Source organism: Lissotriton helveticus, chromosome 8 (assembly GCF_964261635.1).
Source record: "Lissotriton helveticus chromosome 8, aLisHel1.1, whole genome shotgun sequence".
Taxonomy (NCBI): Eukaryota; Metazoa; Chordata; class Amphibia; order Caudata; family Salamandridae; genus Lissotriton; species Lissotriton helveticus.
In genome coordinates this window covers 1704426806-1704447211 of record NC_136069.1, presented here as the reverse complement: position 1 = coordinate 1704447211, position 20406 = coordinate 1704426806, and the positions used below count along the sequence as shown (strand labels likewise).

The following is a 20406-nucleotide window of genomic DNA, read 5'->3' as shown; positions in this document are numbered from 1 at the left end:
GCTGGCTTCCTAAACGGAGGCCATCCATTGGAGGAGAGGAGCGTCACTCGGACCAAGCCCCGTCTTTTTCGGATTCGGGGGTGTATTTTTTAGGTTCTTTCTATCGGTGACGGCATCCGTCACTCAAACCTAAAAACACGCCCCCGAATCCCAAAATGGCAGTGTGTTTCTATGAGGCATTTCTGCATCGCCTCGGAGAAAGATGGTGGTGTGCATGGCGTCCCCCGAGTCGGTAAGTTTTCTTCCCTAGCTGCGCTCGTCTTTTTCTTGCCTTTTTCCCTAGTTTATCACCCTGGACACTCCTTTTCTGCCTACTTCTTCCCTTTTCCTCCGTTTCTCTTTCCTGTCGTTCGCTCTCTTCCTCTTCATGTTCTTTTCTTCCCCTCGTCTCCTTCGCCCTGCGTGGCTCTTCTCTTGCCCCTGCACCTCCCATTATCCCCGCTCCCCCCTTCCCTCATGAGAAAGCGGAATGAACCTGGCGGCAGCTGGGCTGATGTGGGGTCTGCGGACTGGATGGGGTCACGTGCGCGACTCTGTTAGAAGGAGGTGAGTCCTCAAGTGGGTCAGGGGTTCGCGGGGACTAGTTTGGGAATGAGTGTTTGTGGGAGAGGGGTTAAAAAGAGGCTGAATAGATGTCTTGAAGGGAGGGGTGCTTGGTGGGTGTTTGGGGTAATCTGACTTGGAGATCGATGAGGCAGACCTGTGGTGTGCTGTGGGTTAATGGGGCATTGGAATGGAAGGTGGAGGGTCTCCTTTGACTGACGGACAGGAGAGCATGGTAAGGGGCTGAGTGAGGTGCGAAGGGTTAAGGGAGAGAACAGAGTGACGTCAGCTGGGAGAGGTTGTGGATGGGGAAGATGAGTAGCATAAGATCTCGTTGCGGGGTCATCGGGAGGCTTTGATGGTAGAGTAACGGGGAGTACTGGGAGAGCCCAGGCAACGGGCTTTTGACCGTGGGGAATAGCGGGCGCTATTTTGCCATGGACTTCACTGTAAAGAAAGCCCGAAGTAGAAAAAATAGGACCTTGCAGGAGAGGAGCGCTTCATGTTTTGTTTGAGGATACATAGTGGGCAATAACTCTCTCCTATTGGGCGTTATCTTTGAGGCGTGGGTGCTGGCCTACTCACGCAACTGTATCGGTATGTACGCTGAAGGGAGGCAGCATCAGATCGATACAGCCAAAGCTGTCATTCCTCGATCTCAGTTTACAAGCCTTTGTTTGTCCATAGGAATCTCGCCAAGAATACGTTTGTGGCGTTTCATATCAGAACATGCCGGTACAGTACGTCCATGCACCAGGACGTGGTGAGCGATTGTAACCACTACAGTCAGGTTTGCACCAGTGTGTAACTGACCCGGTGCTGGTGGAGGGAGCTCGTCGGCGCTCCTTCACTTCACGCAGCAGAGGTGGATAAGGGGCACAAGTCACCATCACACAGCGTTGCGAGCTCGGACGGGCTCAGATGACCGTAGGGGGCGAGTTCAGGGTCACATTTGAGCAGGCTATCCTGGGGGTCGATGCATGAGAAGCAAATATCCCTGTGTAGGAGAGGAGAAAGGTGTAGTTTTATTGCTTGCTGCTTTTCTCACTTCAGCCTTCCTGTGTTTGGAATTCTCGCTGATGTTTCCTGTTTTAAGAACCGGCCAAGACATAAACACGTTTGTTCAAGCAGAACAGGGAGTCATAAATCAGGACCAGTTGTCATATTGTGGATGCAGAATGTGGAGGATCCACCACGTCTTCCATCAGCTAGATTAAGCAATTCATTTTTAGGTTGAGGACCTCGCTGTGCTTGCTCCCCTGCCCCCTGGCTGTGCTTGCTCCCCTGCCCCCTGGTTGTGCTTGCTCCCCTGCCACCTCGATGTGCTTGTTTCCCTGCCCCCTCACTGTGCTTGCTCTCCTGTGTGTGTATGTGGCTCTGGGTGTGTATGTGGCTCTGGGTGTGTATGTGGCTCTGGGTGTGTGTGTGGCTCTGGGTGTGTGTGTGGCTCTGGGTGTGTGTGTGGCTCTGGGTGTGTGTGGCTCTGGGTGTGTGTGTGGCTCTGTGTGTGTGTGGGGGCTCTGTGTGGGGGGGCTCTGTGTGTGGGGGGGGCTCTGTGTGTGTGGGGTGGCTCTGTGTGTGGGGGGGCTCTGTGTGTGTGGGGCTCTGTGTGTGGGGCTCTGTGTGTGGGGCTCTGGGTGTGTGTGTGGCTCTGTGTGTGTGGGGGGGCTCTGTGTGTGTGGGGGCTCTGTGTGTGTGGGGGGCCCTGTGTGTGTGGGGGGCTCTGTGTTTGTGGGGGGGTCTGTGTGTGGGGGGCTCTGTGTGTGGGCTCTGTGTGTGTGTGTGGGCTCTGTGTGTGTGGGGGCTCTGTGTGTGTGGGGCTCTGTGTGTCTGGGGCTCTGTGTGTGTGGGGCTCTGTGTGTGTGTGGGGGGGCTCTGTGTGTGTGGCTCTGTGTGTGTGTCTGTGGCTCTGTGTGTGTGGCTCTGTGTGGGTGTAAATGCAATAGGTCATGCATTTGCGAGCGATTAAGCTATTGGCATTGTAAAGGACAATGCCATTTATTTAACGATTAAGCTATTGGCAATGTAAATGACAATGCCATTTATTTATGATTTATAAAAAATAAAAAAAATGTCATGAACAATGCCAATAGCTCTACCTTTAATAATGCCGAGACCATTGCATTGTAAATGCTTGTTATATATATATGTTCCTTAAGCAAGACATGAAAACGTTGGTTTAGAATCAATACATATTTTTAGATTGTAGGTAGGCGTTGGGGATCATTTGCCTTTCTAAGCCTTTTCAAACTGTGCATATTGGTATTCTGATTGATTGACATTTTAGAAATTAAGTGGTTTGCTGCTGATGGTTGATTCGTTTTTAATCCTTTTAGGTAAATATCTTTTACATGGTATGGCTTTTGTAATGTTTAGGATTTTAATTGACTAATAAACTACCCTTATTCACTCATACAACTAACTATTTTTTTTTTTAAAGGGTGGATTCTCCTGGCTGAAATATGATGTCTCCAGCTGGCATTTTTGGGCATTTTGAGTGCAGGGTCTAAGCCCAGCCACTAAAGTGGGGTACCATTTTAATTGAGAAACATATGGTTACCGATTGAATTTTTCTGCATTTGTGGATGCTAAATATAAACCGATGAGCAAGAAAGAAAACATTTAGCACATTTCCCTTGAAATCACATGACAATATGGGTAACCCCAAATTCAGAGGTGTACCAATAACCACTGTTAATAAACTCAGTAGGTTGTGTACATTTCTTAAGCACATAGGTTTCTTTCATAACTCTAAGTAAATGCCTTTTTTGCTGATCACCCTCAGGTTTTTGGATTAATGCTGCTGGTTTTCAGACTCTGGAGAGTACTGGGGCATGCTGCCCAGACCCCAGCACATGTGCTGTGTCTCCAATTGAATATCACCTGATTCTTATATTTAACTTACATATAAGGCCCTGTTATATGGTTCTTTGTGTGCCCAGGGCCTGTGATTTAAATAGCACATTGGACAGCAGGACTTATAGTGACAAGGTGAAAACATGACTCTTGGCCTGTCAGTGAAGATTAGTCTGGCAGCTTTTAAACTACACCTGCTTTTAATAGTTATAAGTCACCCAAAGGCAAGCCATATAAGTCCATAAGACAAGGTGCTAGATTTTAAAAAAGCAGGAAGTGTTACGGTGTGTTTTACATGCACTGACAGTGAAAACGTCTTCTTGTCATTTTCACTGGAGCAAGACTGGTGGTCCCATTGGCTAACACAGGGTTACACTAGCCCAACCACAGACTGCTAATTTCCATTTAGGACCACCAAATATGATACTTCAAGGTTTCAAATACATTTTAGCTTAAACCTGATGCAGTGAGATCATATATATATATATTGTAATGTAAAGTTGAGGGGACTTTAGAAATTCACCCCATTCTTGCCCCAAGTTTTTAGGGGCAGATTTACAAGCCCCTTGGGCCTCATTTATGCCGCTGTCTCATCATTTTGTGACGCAGCGGCGGCGCAAATCCTGCGCCATGGTGTGGGGTACTTACAACGTGACGCATCTGGGAGATGCGTCACGTTGTAATGCCCTACGCCACATGTAGGCATTCCTGTGCAGGGGGGGTTCCGGCGCAGGAATGCCTCCTAAAAGTGGCTGAGTGAAATCTGCAAGATTTCACTCAGCCACTTTGGGGCCCATGCTGCGTCAAAACCCTGCGCCTGCCTGAAGCAGGCGTAAGGATTGACGCAGTATTAACTAGAAAGGGCACCCCAGAGCATTGCTGGAGCTGCGTCACGCTTGCGACGCAACTCCAGCAATGCGTCACTTTTACGGTACAGATGTGTGACGCATCTGTGCCGTTTTTGCACCATGGTGCGCTGCATTGTAAATGCGGCACATCCATGATGGCGGAGCTGTGGCGCACAATAACTGGTGCATCCCTGCTGATTTGCAGGGATGTGCAAGTTATTGTAAATATGCCCCTAAGTATCTATTTCTGATTAACTACAACATTTGTCACCTGGGGCTACCTGCTGTCTTCCTGCTCTTTAAGGACATGTTGTGAGAGGAGGCGTGACCTCCTGACAGCATGGCCAGAGATGGCCCAACTTCAAAATGGCAGCCGTCCCTGATAGACAAATGTGAGTCATAGGGTAGCCTTCCCTTTCCTTTGTCGCAGTAGATAGCCTGGCCTCTATACCCAGAGAAAGAAAAACTATTTGAGAACATTTCCAGGAGGAGTATGACCATAAAACTTGACACACCGCAGGGGTGTCCCCATAGCTTAGACCCAGGGAAGGCGGGTTCTGATATTTTGGATCTGGGCAGATGTACGCACTGTGCGATTGGTTCTTGCCAATCCACAAGGAAGTGATGCAACAATGGTTAGGGCTGCTCTTTGGAATTTTGCCCCCATTGGTTAAGGAGTTCTCCCCACTCACAAAGTTGAGATTGGCATAAATGTGACACCCCTGGATCCTCTCTTTAGAGCACTCCTGGACTGCAGAAGGGCCGCTCCTGCTGTACCTGTCTACCTCAGACACGAAGGCTGCATCTGCTGAAACAAAGACAGGACTTCAGGAGAAAGCCTTCTTCTCCTGCTGTTGACTTTGTAAAGAGACCCCAAGGGCTGAATCTGCTTTCACTTGTGCTAAGGACCACAAAATGGACTCCCAGGGCTCATTGACTAGCCTCCTCTTAAAGGGTGGAGAAGTGTGGCTCACTGGTTAGAGGCGGCAGACCCTGAAGCAGAGGTCAGACCCGGGACCAGGGTTCAATTCCCGACGCGGCAGGGTCTTGAGCCCAAATATCCACGGACTCGATAATTCTCGTTTCGGTGCCTACTCGAGTCACTGGTTCACACTCTGCAGCTCTGGGCATTAGCTTGCTTAATTTCCACTACGGCCCCCGCGGCGGGATGCCTGGCTTTCACCTTGGGGATGCCCAGTACGGGTATCTCACAGGGAAAAACCAGGACGGGTTCCCAAGGCAAGCGCCGAGATGCCTACGGGTAATCGAGCGCTATATAAGAACGCTTAATAATAATAATAATAAATAATAAGCTTCAGAACCTTAAAAGCTTATGAAGTCCTGCATCGGCAGGAGCCCAGCTGCCTGGGAAAAACTGGAATTGCCCTGGACCCCATTGGTGCTCTCTTAGTGATAGAGTTGTAGTCCGCGCAAGGTGCCTAGAAGTTCCTGGACCCATGTCTGGTGCTACAATTTACTCTGCCTTCCGTAGGAACTGCACCTTGTGAGTCTAGAGCTCAAGGACAATGTTTTTCTTAAAAGAACCAGATGTTCATATGCTACTGCCACTCATCACACTATCATTGTTAAAGCCCCAGGGCCACAGACGTCAGATTGCTACCACTGCAGACTGAGAGCTGGTTTGCGGATAGCCTTGAGTTCAGCCCAAGACCGATGACTTGTACCAGACCACTGGACTTCACTCATCCACCTACTTCAAACTGCACACTGAAGTTGCAGACGACTCAGTCAACTAATCCATAGACAAGGAAAAAGAACCAGAAAAGTTTCTAATTGTGAGAGTTTAGTTTGACCGCGACCCACCGGGCCCTTGCGTCTGATCCAACGCTCCATCGCGGTCAGCATGAACTTTGACAGTGTCTTATAAACAGCTATAAAAAATATTAACTCCGGCTCCGTTCATTACAGGTTTGTCTTTTTGATGTCTATTTAAAGATAACAATATAACTAGTTTTATGAATTTGGAGTGGGATGTTTATTGTCCCTCCTATATTCTCTGCCTCCTATATTCTCTGCACAAGGGGAAGCATGCAGGGGGACACATGGTTTGCCCCTCTGTATGCATAACCCCCAGTTCCTGCAGGGCAAGGACTTAACAGTCCATTCCCTGCAGGAATGTGCAATGGCATTCCCATTGCCATGCCTTTCTAAGGCAAACATTTGGGCCTTAGCACAGCACTGCCATGGGCCAGCTGCCGCAGAACCGCCGGACCTGCATTCCAGTTGGAAACCAGCGCCCAGTCTCATTATGGGTTTAGTGGTCTTGGAATGGTGGCCTGATTCAAGACCGTCAAACTCATAAGAGGGCCCTTAGCTTTTGGGGTTCACCTTTGGGGTTAGCACCAGTTTCCACCACAAACTGCAAGTAGGTTGAAACCACATAAATTGTGAAAAATGGAGTGCCGCTTAGATAAATGCAAGAACTGTGCTCGCTCGAGAAAGCTGGGAAGATTATGATTGAAGCTCATAAAACCTTTTGTTGATACCATTTCTAGAAAAAGTGCTTTAATGTGCAGCACTTTTTATCCCATTCTTCACAACAACAACAAAAAATGTATCCGTGTTGGCTTTATTTTTTTGGTCCCTTTAATGGGAATCCACAATCCCTGGTTACTTTACAACTTCCCAGAATGTTGGCAAAAAAGATTCTAATTTGAAGTGGCTTCCATATGAGAAAAAAACATTATGAAGGCGTGAACATGAAATACATCAAATATTAAAAAAAAGGGCTTAACATTCTAGGAGAAAAAGACCAAGCAGCTAAAGTTTAAAAAGGTGTGTTGAATGGCCATAAAGGGGTTAATGCTAGTAAAAAGAGATATGTGGACCTTTGGTGTCTAGATGTGTGCTGTTTGGCCCGTTCAAACTGACTGAATGGCTGGATACAGATTGGCTGGCCACAATATGGAAAATATGGCTCTCATCTGATTTGGTATGTCTGCTGTAGACATACAATGACTAGCTGAGCACTCGTAAGGCGATGCATGACATGTCCCAGGGTCAGTGCCGTTGCTGCTCCAAAACCACAGCCAGAGTACTCTAACAAAACCTTTTCCTTACCCTTTGCCTAAGTGTACTTTTGGTGCCTGAGTATGGTGTGAACACAAAGTGCTTCAGAGCAGCAATTACAGGTGATATCATGTCCATATGGGATGCACATATCTCTCCTAGTGGAATTGTTCATTTACCACCCTCTGACACTCCCACCAACAAACCAGAGCAATCAAACATTCTACTTACAATGACTGTACTGTGAGGATCAGGAAGGAAATCTTTACCATTGTGAAAGTGGTCACATCTCCAGCAGCATGCTCTGCCAGTGTCACCCCCTCACAGGACCTCTGCCCCTAACTAGCCTCTTCTGCAGCAGCAGGCTCACCAGTATCTACAACAACTTTGAGTCCTAATTGGACCGTTCCACCCTCACAGCCTGCCTACCCATCACATCAAATCCAGAGGATCTCCCTGACCACCTGGCCCACCATCACTCTTAAGAAACCACAGTGACTATATGGTCCACACACTCTGGAACACCCTTGGACCCCTATCCTCACCCAGTCTTCATGAGAGGACTGGCCCCAATCAATGCAGCCCTCGCCCCAATCCTGAATGACTCAATCAGCACAGTCCACTTCTCAGAAGCCTGTAAATTCCAATTCTCCGCCAACAAAGCCCTCAGCTGATCCGAATCCTCTATCCAACTATGGGCCCATTTCCGTAATGTCCTACTGAGTAAAAGTCATAGAGAAGATCATGTCCAGATGACTACCCAACCACCTCAACAACAACCACCTCCTCAACACAGCTCAGTCTGGATTCAGGCCCAACCACAGTACTGAGACCACTCTCATCGCTCCCACCGATTACATCTGATCATGGACAGAGGTGTCACCTCTGACCTCTAATCATTGGACCTATCCGCAGACGACAAACAGCTTATCCTGCAACTCTCTGACATAATGCTTTACGCTTTGACCAACCTCTCTGCCTTTCTTTTCCTAGGAATCTTGTGTAAATGCGCTCCTGTCGATCTTAGCTGTCGACTAGGATTGTGCGGTGTGAGGAAGACGTGTAGGTAGATATGGCCTTTCATGACAGAAGTACATGGCTTTGAAAAGAATTCTCTTCCAAATTGGCAACTAGTAGAGGGTAATCAAGGGGTTTCGTCATTGAAGCACGGGTAGGTAGATTAAGAACAAGGCGTGCCGCCGCATTTTGAGTTCATTTTGAAGATGATTCAGGCAGTCTTTTGGGGCACCCAGATATAAGACATTCCCGCAGTCAAGTTGCGGGGTCGCCAAAGTGAAAACTATGGTTTTTCTTGCTGATACGGGAAGGATGTTTAAGGTAATGTTTTTACCATCTTAAGGATGCTAAAGCACCTCCCTGCCACCTTTCTAGTTTGAGACTCGAACGAAAGTTTAGGATCGAGCCACACTCCCAGGTTCTTTACCTCTGTTTTGGGTGCAGGGACAGGCCCCCGTGTCTGGGGCCACCAGGCATCACTCCAGATGGAGGGGGATTTCCCGACGATCATGACCTCTGTCTTGATACAATTCAATTTAAGGCCGTTGTTAGGCATACATGAGTCCAGATCATTGAGACAGGAAGAAAACTGTAACACTGACTCACCCAAGTCTTGCGCAGGGGTAACTACAAGCCGTATGTCTTCAGCGTTTGACACCATAGTGATCTTGTAATTGTCCATATTCTCAGCCAACGGACCAATGTACATATTGAAAATGGTGGGACTCAGGATAAATCCCAGTGGGACCCCTTAATTGAGTGGCAGACTTTTAGATCGGTGAGGGTGCTGTACAATTTGGAAACTACGATCTTCAAAGAAGGACCGCATCCACTGTAGTGCCACCCCCTCTAGTCCGCACACCTATAGATGCTGAAGAAGTAGTTTATGGGATACCGTGTCGAAGGCGGCACTTAGGTCCAACAGGACCATGGCCACTGTCTGACCAGCATCCACCCATCTCCGTATAGTCTCCGTTGCAAAAAAGAGAGCAGATGCGGTAGAAAAGGATGCTCTGAAATCTGATTGTGTGGGATGAAGAAGGTTGTGTGAGTTGATATGTGTCACTAATTGTTTATTCATAACCTTTAAAGTGATTTTAGAGATGTAGGGGAGCAGAGAGATGGGGCGGAGATTATCCAGTAGCTCAGGGTTAGCTGAGGATTTTTTTTAGAGATATACCAGTCGCGTGTTTCCATGACCTAGGGACCTCTCCACATTTAAAGGATGCACCTATTAGTTGCTGTATAAGAGGTATTAGCAATTCAATGCCCTCCTTTATTCTGTTGGGTGCTGCAGGATTGGCAGGGGAGCCTGATTTGATTTTTAAAGCCGCTTCCTTGAGCTCTGTCGCAGGGGGTAGGGGGGCAAGAAACTCCCTCAGGGTTGTAAAACCCAGCTCAGTAGATTTCTCTTATAGTTCGATAGGACAGTTCTGGGCTTCCTTCGGGAAGGAGTTATATATGCTAGGTATTTTTTGAAGGGAGAAAATGTTGTTACTAGTATTTGAATCTTTTTAAGTTAATTCAATGAAGCAATTTTTTTTCTGTAATGTATAGGACCAGTGCCATACTGAGTTTACATTTTCTCGAGATCTCGCTGTTTGTGTTTCATAATTTAAAATATGACTTTTTTGCAGTTTGATTTATTTTGTATTCTTAAATAACATCAGGATAAAGCATACATTCATTCATTTGTGCATTCATGTGAGTACCTTTCCATAGTAATCTGCCAGTATCGCTCCTTGGAGACTGGCACCCAGTAGATGTTTCCAAGGTAATATGAAGGGTCAATGGCCCCAAAGATCACCATACTTCCACTGTCTCCATAGCTGTGAAGATAAATTAGAGAACATTGCTCGATAAGACAATCAACTGATGACGTTTCCAGAGTTACCGTGCATGTAGACCTGGTGCTTTCATGTACCTCCATCGTGCACATCCACACCACCACGCGAAGAACCAAGAAACATCACAACTGCACCTCCAGTCCCTCTTTTCCTTCAAAGAGACCTAATCAACACTCAAAACTTGGGGCACGATTCATTCCACTAATATCACCCCAGTAAGCACATCAGCACCATCTTTGATAAACACAACTCATATTTCAGCTACGTATGCAACGCATAGGAGACATCTCACTATGCTGCACAAGTCTGCCATTGTTATCAGCCCCCTCTACGATTAGCGATTCCCAAACATTCCCTAATTACGAGTCGCAATTAAGGAATGCCTTCTCATTTATTCCTATGTGCCTGTAGGACCATAGGAATGAATGGGAGATTTCATGCGTAATTTGTGAGTACCAATAAGTACTCGCAAATTGCGCATGCAATTTCAAGGGTGCAAGGGTGTCAAAAGGGCACCCTGTTGCACCCCTGAAATTGATCTGCGCACACATAATGCACACACACATGCCCCAAAGGCATGTGTGTGTGTAACCTACAACTTTGAAAAATGCACTTTAATGCATTTTTCAAAATCTTTGCAAATTACCATCAAGTAGAAATTGATGGTAATTTGCGCCCCCTATTAGCAAAATCACAATTTGCGATTCCATCAAGCATTGCATTTAAGGAATCGCAATTTGCAATTCCTTAAATGCATTTACAAATTAAGAAATCTCAATGATTTGCGATTTCTTAAATTGCGAGAGGCTGACAGGATAATGCATCGCAGAATCCCTTTTTGCGGAAGCAAACTGCTGATTTTTGCGAATCGCGCCATTTGCGCTTGCAAAAATGGTTGATGCTTGTGCCTGATACTGTTTTTACAGTGATCTTGCAGATGAACACTATTTGAGTGATGGGCTAGTAGATGGGGGGTCATATATTTTCACTGTAGTGGATGGCACAATGGGTGCTGCAGTCCAATTGTGACACTTAACCTACAAGCCCCGGTTGCACCCTGTTTTTATATACTAAGGTAGTTAAATATACTAATCGGGGATGCCAATTTCTTCATGTTTAAGGGCGGATTGGAGCACAACACTTTACCTCAGGTTAGCAGGGGTAAAGTGTACAGAGTTCTACAGCTAACGAAAACTTGCATGGCAAGAATCTGAGGAAATACTGTACAAATGATGGTCATTTCCAACAGCACTGCAGGAGATTGTTGCCATTAATGTGATATTTGAGTTGAAGATATACAGGCAAATACATCAATGTAGGCTTTTGAAAATTAGCGATTCCCAAACATTCCTTAGTTGCGAGTCGCAAATTGCTAGTCGCAATTAAGGAATGCCTTCCCATTTAATTCCTATGGGCCTAAAGGCTCATAGGAATGAATGGGAGTTTGCAAGCGCAATTTGCGAGTACCAATAGGTACTCGGAAATTGCGCAAGCAATTTCAAGGGTGCAAGGGTGTCAAAAGGACACCCTGCGGCACCTCTGAAATTGATCTGTGCACACATGTTGCGTACACACATGCCCCAAGGAAAAATGTACATTAGTGTATTTTTCAAAGTTTTTGCAAATTACCATCAAGTAGAAATTGATGGTAATTTGCGCCTCCTATTAGAAGAATCGCAATTTGCGATTCCATCACGCATTGCATTTAAGGAATCGCAATTTGCAATTCCTTAAAAGCAATTGCAAATTAAGAAATCTCAATAATTTACATTTCTTTAAATTGCGGAGCCAGACAGGTTAATGCATCGCAGAAGCCCTATTTGCGGGGGCAAACTGACGATTTTTGCAAATCGCACTGTTTGCACTCGCAAACATAGTTGTTACATGTGCCTGATACTGTTTTTACAATGATCTTGCTAATGAACACTAGGTGAGGGATGGGCTAGTAGATGGGGGTCATCGGGTCCAGTGTAGGATTCTTTTAGGAGTGGGAGTAGTCGGCCTGTCTTGAGAGCTTCTGCCGTGATGCCTTGAGTGAGGGAGGCATTGACAATGGTGACCAGAGGTGAGAGAGCATCTCCAGAAACAGCGTTGATGAAGGATGAGGGTAAGATATAATTTTCAAAGAAGGTGCTCTGAGGGGTTGAATATATCAGTGTGAAGTGCAACATATAGCGCTTTGAAGGTTGACCAGTGTGAGGGACCAGATATAAGAGTTGAAGCAGGCTTGGTGTCATTGATGTGCTGTTGGATCTTTTGTACTTTTCACTGGAGGATAGGTTGATGTCATTGCATTTTTCCATGGAGTGGTGAATGGGTGGGTCCAGCAGGGGGGTTTATCAATGCTTGATTGTCTTGAAAAGAGTTCTGGTTCTGTTGGTGGCATCAGTGATGGTGGTGGCATAGTACCATGCTTTGGCTGATGTGATGAGCCACCTGTGTGTGCATGGAGAGACTTTTGTACTATGAGGTCATCAGAGATTCTGTCTCTCCTCCATTTTCTTCCCTGTCTGCAGATGGAGTTTTTATTGCCAGAGAGGCGTTTATAGTACTAGGGTGCTGAAGGCTCTGATTCACACTTGAAGGTTTTGAATGGGGCATGGCTGTTCACATAGTTTTGCAAACATTTTTTGAAGTTGTTTAGACGGGTGGTGGCCCCAGACGCAGAATTGATAGAGTGAGAGATAAGTTCAAATATTAGCTTGTCTATGGAGATGTCTTTGAAGGATCAGAAAGTTTGGTCTTATCTTTTGTATTGACCTTAGTTTGTTGATCAGTTGCTGACCATAGAAATAGGTATGGCAAAGTGGTCAGTCCAACTCAGGGGTATGGGCAGTTTGTATTGGACTATTGGGGATGTTGAGAACACACGTTTGAAGATGTGGTCTTTGAGTGGGTTGGTTGTGTAAATGTTAATATGTCAATGAGTCTGAAGAGTGTCTCTTGTTTTCTTTGACCTGATGTTGTCTGGGAGGTGGTACCAGCATGTTGGATGGGTGAGGTGGTGTAGAGATTTGAGAATTCATCAATGAAGGCTTTGTTCTGCTTAGGAGGCCTTTGGGAGAGATGGTAGGTGAAGTTTGCAGTTGCAGAGAGTGGGAAACGGCATAGCAGCAACTCCATGGATTTGAGTGTCACTCGACATCCTAGGGTGAAGAACTAGGATGACTCTTGAATGACAGCGACGACTCTTCCCTTCTTAAGTGTGCATTGCACATGATGGATGTTGTAGCCTGTGGGAAGAAGGACACCTAAGGTGTGCAATGATGTTAGATTGAACCATGTGTCTGAAGAAGGTATCAACCTTGTGAAAGGTGATGATGTCTGTGATATCTGGTCTCTGGAGTACTGCAGAGGGCACATTAACAAGCATGAGTTGGAGTGTGTGTTCTGTAGTTTAAGGGTGTGTCGTAGTTAGTGAGATGTATACGAGGTTGGCTCTTTGTTTAATGGGAATGTTATGTAAGTGTTTGGGTGGTTTTGGTATGTGTGTGATTGTGGGGCTTGGCAGTATGGGCTTCAGGGTAAGACACATGATTGTATTGTACCTTATATGTTTCAGAAGAACAGGGGTTCTGGCCCAAGGCCATATGAAGCTCAAACAGGCGATGCCCTTGCCTGTGTCTTCCCTTTGCTGGGAATGCCTGTGGAATGGGGTGCTCTGAAATATTGAAGTAGGGTGAAGGCAAAAAGGGAGAGAGTAGGTAGCTTATCTAAACACATATATTTGTGGAATGTGACTTGCTGGTCAGGGCAAGAAACCACAATGTAATAATGCAAGCTCATGAAACCAAAAACAATATTCAAAATGGTGAGGAACTGTGATGACTCTGTAGCACTTTGGTGAATTTAGACAAGTGCCAGCTTGTGTTTATAAAGATTGAGCATGTGACTGCAGACCCAAGGAGAGGTGAAAGAGATAGGAGATAGTTATTGCAGGAGGCATTCTGGGTTAATAAGCTGGAGATGCAGTTTCCAAGCAAATTTAACAATGCTTTAAGTCTATCCAGTTGATTATACTTCTTTTGTTTTGTACCTTTCATGAGCCTTTAATTAGAGTATTCTGAGTACATGTTCAGCTTCTGAAAACGAAATGCACTAGTATCTGCTTCCCCCACTAGTAAAACACTGGTGGCCGAAGCATAGCAGAAAATGTGGTGACCGCAAAGTGTTAAACAGTAATGTACTTCGCATCTGTAGTCTTATTTCAGTGACAGGATTCTAGTTTTCAAGCAAAAAACGTCACTCTGTTCTCAAATTCTAAATGGAAATGCTTTTTTTCGATTGACATCTCTCACTGTTCATTCTTTTCCTATTACCAGAAGAAACTTCACCTACCTGCTCAGGTAGATAGAGAAAAGGTCATCGGGAATCAAACCCTGGTTCCACATGTTGTCGAACACGGTTGTCGTTCCATCATTAAACATATCGGGATATGATAGTCCCAGGAAGCCATCATAAGGCACACGAGCAAATCTGTTGACCTCAGCATTGGTCAAAGTAAAGGCCTGGTTGGTGACCACAAGACTTCCAACCTCCAAGGAGAAAAAAGTCAGAACATGTTCAGCTTTATCTTTGTAATTTAATATGTGAATACCTTAATTCAAGAAAAGAAGATGAAGGTACATGAAATGTAACTCATTGAGATAAACATCCCTTCTAACACACAGCTTGCTGAAGCCCCCAGCCATGGGGCATCACAGTCATTGAAAACAGGACTCTTTGATCCCATCCCCTTCACGGGAAACATCCTTTATAACGAAACTTTCACAACGCGGTACCATTGCCACGCAGGTTTTACAAAGCAAGTCGTTACAACGACTTGCGCTGGAGGGCGCTGTAGGATAGGAAATAGTTTAATTTACTATCCAACACCTTCCCTCCTATTCACGGGGACTGGAGTTGGAATAGTAAATGAAACTATTCACTATCCAGCGCCCCCCAACGCAAGTCGTTGTAAAGCCTGCGTAGTAACGGTACGCGTTGTGAAAGCACGCGTTGTACCGTCATACATCCCCCCTTCGCTTACTTGGGTTGGGCATAAGAAGGCAGAAAGGTAGATGATGCAAAGTGTCAGGTTTGGATATTAGGAGTCTCCTTCGAGGACATTAAATGATGAATGTATTCTCAGTGAGGTCTCAATTGTCTATTTTCTATTTCAAGATTTTAAACTTTTGCAAGAAAGTTTGCTAAGAATTCATGCGGACAAAGGAAGGACACAGCTGTGGGTGACTCCTGAACTATGGGGGTTCTTCTAGTAATGGTGTCTTTGGAGAGCTTATCTGCTTATAATAGACAATGGTTAGGATTGGTTTCAGGGATTACAGAGGTGAGGACAAGTAAAGGAATCACAGGTATTGCAGCCTTTTGCAACCACCTGAGGCGAGAAATTCATGGGCAGATAATTAATTTGCAATGGAAGGTACTTCTCTACTCTGACACCAGCAGAAAGAATCAGATTGAAGCATCAAATTACATTAAGAATGAAGTGGCAGTTATTACGGATTACAAAATAGGACTGAAACTATTCAGTAGAAATTAGTAATTCAGAGGCATATTACCAACAAATAGCGATATTTATCGCTAAGTAGGGTTAGCGGCAATATTTTTATCGCCGCACATCACCGTTTTTTATCGCTGAGATAACTTGCTATTAGCAAGGTTTATCTCAAAAGCGATAAAAATCCAGGCGATAGCAGCCAAATGCGTGAATATCGCTGAGAATACAGCGATATTCACGCATTAGCGACAAAATGCTCTTAGCCATGTTATCCACCTCCCATTGGATAAAATGGCTAAGATCTGGTCTGGGCAGGTGTTAGTATTTGGAGATATTCACGCTTAGCGCGAATATTTCCATCGCTACGCCTGCCTTGCTAATACGCGATAGCGACATTAGCGACTGCTTTCAGTCGCTAACGGGTTGGGTACGCCCACTTTGCATGTCAGTAGCGATAAATATCGCTGACATGCAAAGCGGGCCCCAAACCGCTCGCTATCGCCTACAAGCCGTCGCTAACTGCAATTAGCAACAGCTTGTTAATAGGGCAATAGAATTATCGCCGCTTAGCGGCCGTAAATGGCCGCCTACGCTGCGATATTCGCCTATCGCCCTGCTTGGTAATAGGCCCCTCAATCTCTATACAGTTGGTGAATTCTAAAATGAAAGTGTCTCATGATTTGCAAGAGCCTCATATGGGGGGTCTAGTAATGATGTCCCAGTGTGTTCTGGTTGCGGAGTGATCTGGGCACTTTATAATGGGTTGTGATTAGCCTCTGCAGACTGCTACACTCATAAACCTTCTGCCTCAAACTCAATTCCTCTGCCATTTGAGGGCACAAAAACCCTAAGCAGGCACCAAAGCCTGCTTCTATTGTTAATATAGGAAAAAATAATATTGGTTTGTTTTCAAATACAATATTGAGAAATCTCTGACATGCATGTCGAGGACCTCTGGAAACGCTTAAGTGTCTCCATGATTCAACAAGTATGTTCATCTGTGTTACCTTGTGATTTCTGGGATCTATGCCCTAGTGGAACCTAAAAAACACTTGCTAGAGGCAGTGTATTCAGATCATCCAAGCTGCATTATCCGGCTTGTCCCATCACACCCACAGCTGCATGTTCTCTTCTGTCAGAACATATCTGCCCCTATCCTGACTGATGACGGCTGATAGCCAGAAACCGGTCCTAGGATGCTTGATTCCAGTCCAGGAAAGAGATGGCTTGGCAGTTCGGGCTGGACTATTCCCATGAGGCATAGGGTCAAGGCTGATTTGCATATGGTCATGTCTGAACTGGGGTGGCTTGGTGAGCAAAAGAACGATGGAATTAGGCCCACATCTCTGTACTGGGGTGAATGTATGATATTGTTCTGCATTCTGTCCATCAACTGTTGTTTTTGCATTTGTCACCCCAAGTGGGACGGGTATGCTCAGACGTGAGTCCCGTGCTCTGCATGCCACTGGAGTCAAGCTATCCTGCCTGATGATGGCTAATAGCCAGAAACCGGTCCTAGGATGCTTGATTCCAGTCCAGGAAAGCGATGGCTTGGTAGTGCGGGCTGGACTGTTCCCATGAGGCAATGGGTCAAGGCTGATTTGCATATGGTCATGTCTGAACTGGGGTGGCTTGGTGAGCAAAAATACTATGGATTTAGGCCCACATCTCTGTACTGGGGTGAACGTTTGATATTGTTCTGCATTCTGTCCATCAACTGTTGTTTTTGCATTTGTCATCCCAAGTGGGACGGATATGCTCAGACGGGAGTCCCGTGCTCTCCACACCACTGGAGTCAAGTGATCCTGGCTGATGATGGCTGAAAGCCAGAAACCGGTCCTAGGATGCTTGATTCCGGTCCAGGGAAGACATGGCTTGGCAGTTTGGGCTGGACTGTTCCCATGAGGCACAGAGTCAAGGCTGATTTGCATATGGCCATGTCTGAACTGGGGTGGCTTGCTGAGCAAAAAAACGTTGGATTTAGGCCCAGATCTCTGTACTGGGGTGAATGTATGACATTGTTCTCCATTCTGTCCATCAACTGTTATTTTTGCATTTGTCACCCGAAGTGGGACGGGTATGCTCAGACGGGAGTCCCGTGCTCTCCACACCACTGGAGTCAAGCGATCCTGGCTGATGATGGCTGAAAGCCAGAAACCGGTCCTAGGATGCTTGATTCCGGTCCAGGGAAGACATGGCTTGGCAGTTTGGGCTGGACTGTTCCCATGAGGCACAGAGTCAAGGCTGATTTGCATATGGCCATGTCTGAACTGGGGTAGCTTGGTGAGCAAAAAAAACGATGGATTTAGGCCCAGAACTCTGTTATGGGTGAATGTATGACATTGTTCTGCATTCTGTCCATCAACTGTGGTTTTTGCATTTGTCACCCAAGTGGGACAGGTATGCTCAGACGTGAGTCCCGTGCTCTCCACGCCACTGGAGTCAAGCTATCCTGGCTGATGACGGCTGATAGCCAGAAACGTGTCCTAGGATGCTTGATTCCGGTCCAGGGAAGAGATGGCTTGGCAGTTCGGGCTGGACTGTTTCCATGAGTCACAGGGTCAAGGCTGATTTGCATATGGCCATGTCTGAACTGGGGTGGCTTGGTGAGCAAATAAAACGATGGATTTAGGCCCAGATCTCTCTACTGGGGTGAATGTATGACATTGTTCTCCATTCTGTCCATCAACTGTTGTTTTTGCATTTGTCACCTGAAGTGGGATGGGTATGCTCAGACGGGAGTCCCGTGCTCTCCACACCACTGGAGTCAAGCGATCCTGGCTGATGATGGCTGAAAGCCAGAAACCGATCCTAGGATGCTTGATTCCGGTCCAGGGAAGACATGGCTTGGCAGTTTGGGCTGGACTTTTCCCATGAGGCACAGGGTCAAGGCTGATTTGCATATGGCCATGTCTGAACTGGGGTGGCTTGGTGAGCAAAACAACAATGGATTTAGGCCCAGATCTCTGTAATGGGGTGAATGTATGACATTGTTCTTCATTCTGTCCATCAACTGTGGTTTTTGCATTTGCCACCCAAGTGGAACGGGTATGCTCAGACGTGAGTCCCGTGCTCTCCACGCCACTGGAGTCAAGCTATCCTGGCTGATGACGGCTGATAGCCAGAAACGTGTCCTAGGATGCTTGATTCCGGTCCAGGGAATAGATGGCTTGGCAGTACGGGCCGGACTGTTCCCATGAGGCACAGGGTCAAGGCTGATTTGCATATGGCCATGTCTGTACTGGGGTGGTTTTGTGAACAAAAAAACAATGGATTTAGGCCCAGATCTCTGTACTGGGGTGAATATATGACATTGTTCGGCATTCTGTCCATCAACTGGTGTTTTTGCATTTGTCACTCCAAGTGGGATGGGTATGCTCAGACGGAAGTCCCGTGCTCTCCACGCCACTGGAGTCAAGCTATCCTGGCTGATGACTGCTGATAGCCAGAAACTGGTCCTAGGATGCTTGATTCCGATACAGGGAATACATGGCTTAGCAGTTCGGGCCGGACTGTTCCCATGAGGCACAGGATCAAGGCTGATTTGCATATGGCCATGTCTGAACTTGGGTGGCTTGGTGAGCAAAAAAATGATGGATTTAGGCCCAGATCTCTGTAATGGGTGAATGTATGACATTCTTCTGAATTCTGGCCATCAACTGTAGTTTTTGCATTTGTCACCCAAGTGGGATGGATATGCTCAGATGGGAATCCCGTGCTCTCCATGCCACTGGAGTCAAGCTATCCTGGCTGATGACGACTGATAGCCAGAAACCTGTCCTAGGATGCTTGATTCCGGTCCAGGGAAGAGATTGCTTGGCAGTTTGAGCTGGACTGTTCCCATGAGGCACAGGGTCAAGGCTGATTTGCATATGGCCATGTCTGAACTGGGGTGGCTTGGTGAGCAAAAAAACAATGGATTTAGGCCCAGATCTCTGTAATGGGGTGAATGTATGACATTGTTCTTCATTCTGTCCATCAACTGTGGTTTTTGCATTTGCCACCAAAGTGGAACGGGTATGCTCAGACGTGAGTCCCGTGCTCTCCACGCCACTGGAGTCAAGCTATCCTGGCTGATGACGGCTGATTGCCAGAAACTGATCCTAGGATGCTTGATTCTGGTCCAGGGAAGACATGGCTTGGCAGTTCGGGCTGGACTGTTCCCATGAGGCACAGGGTCAAGGCTGATTTGCATATGGCCAGGTCTGAACTGGGGTGGCTTGGTGAGCAAAAAAAAGATGGATTTAAGCCCAGATCTCTGTACTGCGGTGAATGTATGACATTGTTCTACATTCTGTCCATCAACTGTTGTTTTTGCATTTCTCACCCCAAGTGGGACGGGTATGCTCAGACGTGAGTCCCGTGCTCTCCACCCCACTGGAGTCAAGCTATCCTGGCTGATGACGGCTGATAGCCAGAAACCGATCCTAGGATGCTTGATTCCAGTCCAGGGAAGACATGGCTTGGCAGTTTGGGCTGGAGTGTTCCCATGAGGCACAGGGTCAAGGCTGATTTGCATATGGCCATGTCTGAACTGGGGTGGCTTGGTGAGCAAAAAAATGATGGATTTAGGCCCAGATCTCTGTACTGGGGTGGATGTATGACATTGTTCTGCATTCTGTCCATCAACTGTTGTTTTTGCATTTGTCACCCCAAGTGGGACGGGTATGCTCAGACGTGAGTCCCGTGCTCTCCACGCCACTGGAGTCAAGCTATCCTGGCTGATGACGGCTGATAGCCAGAAACCAAACCTAGGGTGCTTGAT

At 46.4% G+C, this 20406-nt stretch overlaps 1 protein-coding gene across 1 annotated transcript in view; it reads right to left on the bottom strand.

Annotated features, from left to right (window-relative positions):
- Positions 1 to 20406, bottom strand: part of LOC144772155 (pepsin A-like) — an 81217-nt gene that overhangs the window by 25617 nt on the left and 35194 nt on the right. The window contains exons 5-6 of the mRNA XM_078656303.1: positions 14480 to 14676; positions 10007 to 10123 (exon numbers count right to left, since the gene is read on the bottom strand). Of these exons, the coding sequence (XP_078512429.1) occupies positions 10007 to 10123; positions 14480 to 14676 (314 nt within the window). The remainder of the gene's footprint in view (positions 1 to 10006; positions 10124 to 14479; positions 14677 to 20406) is intronic.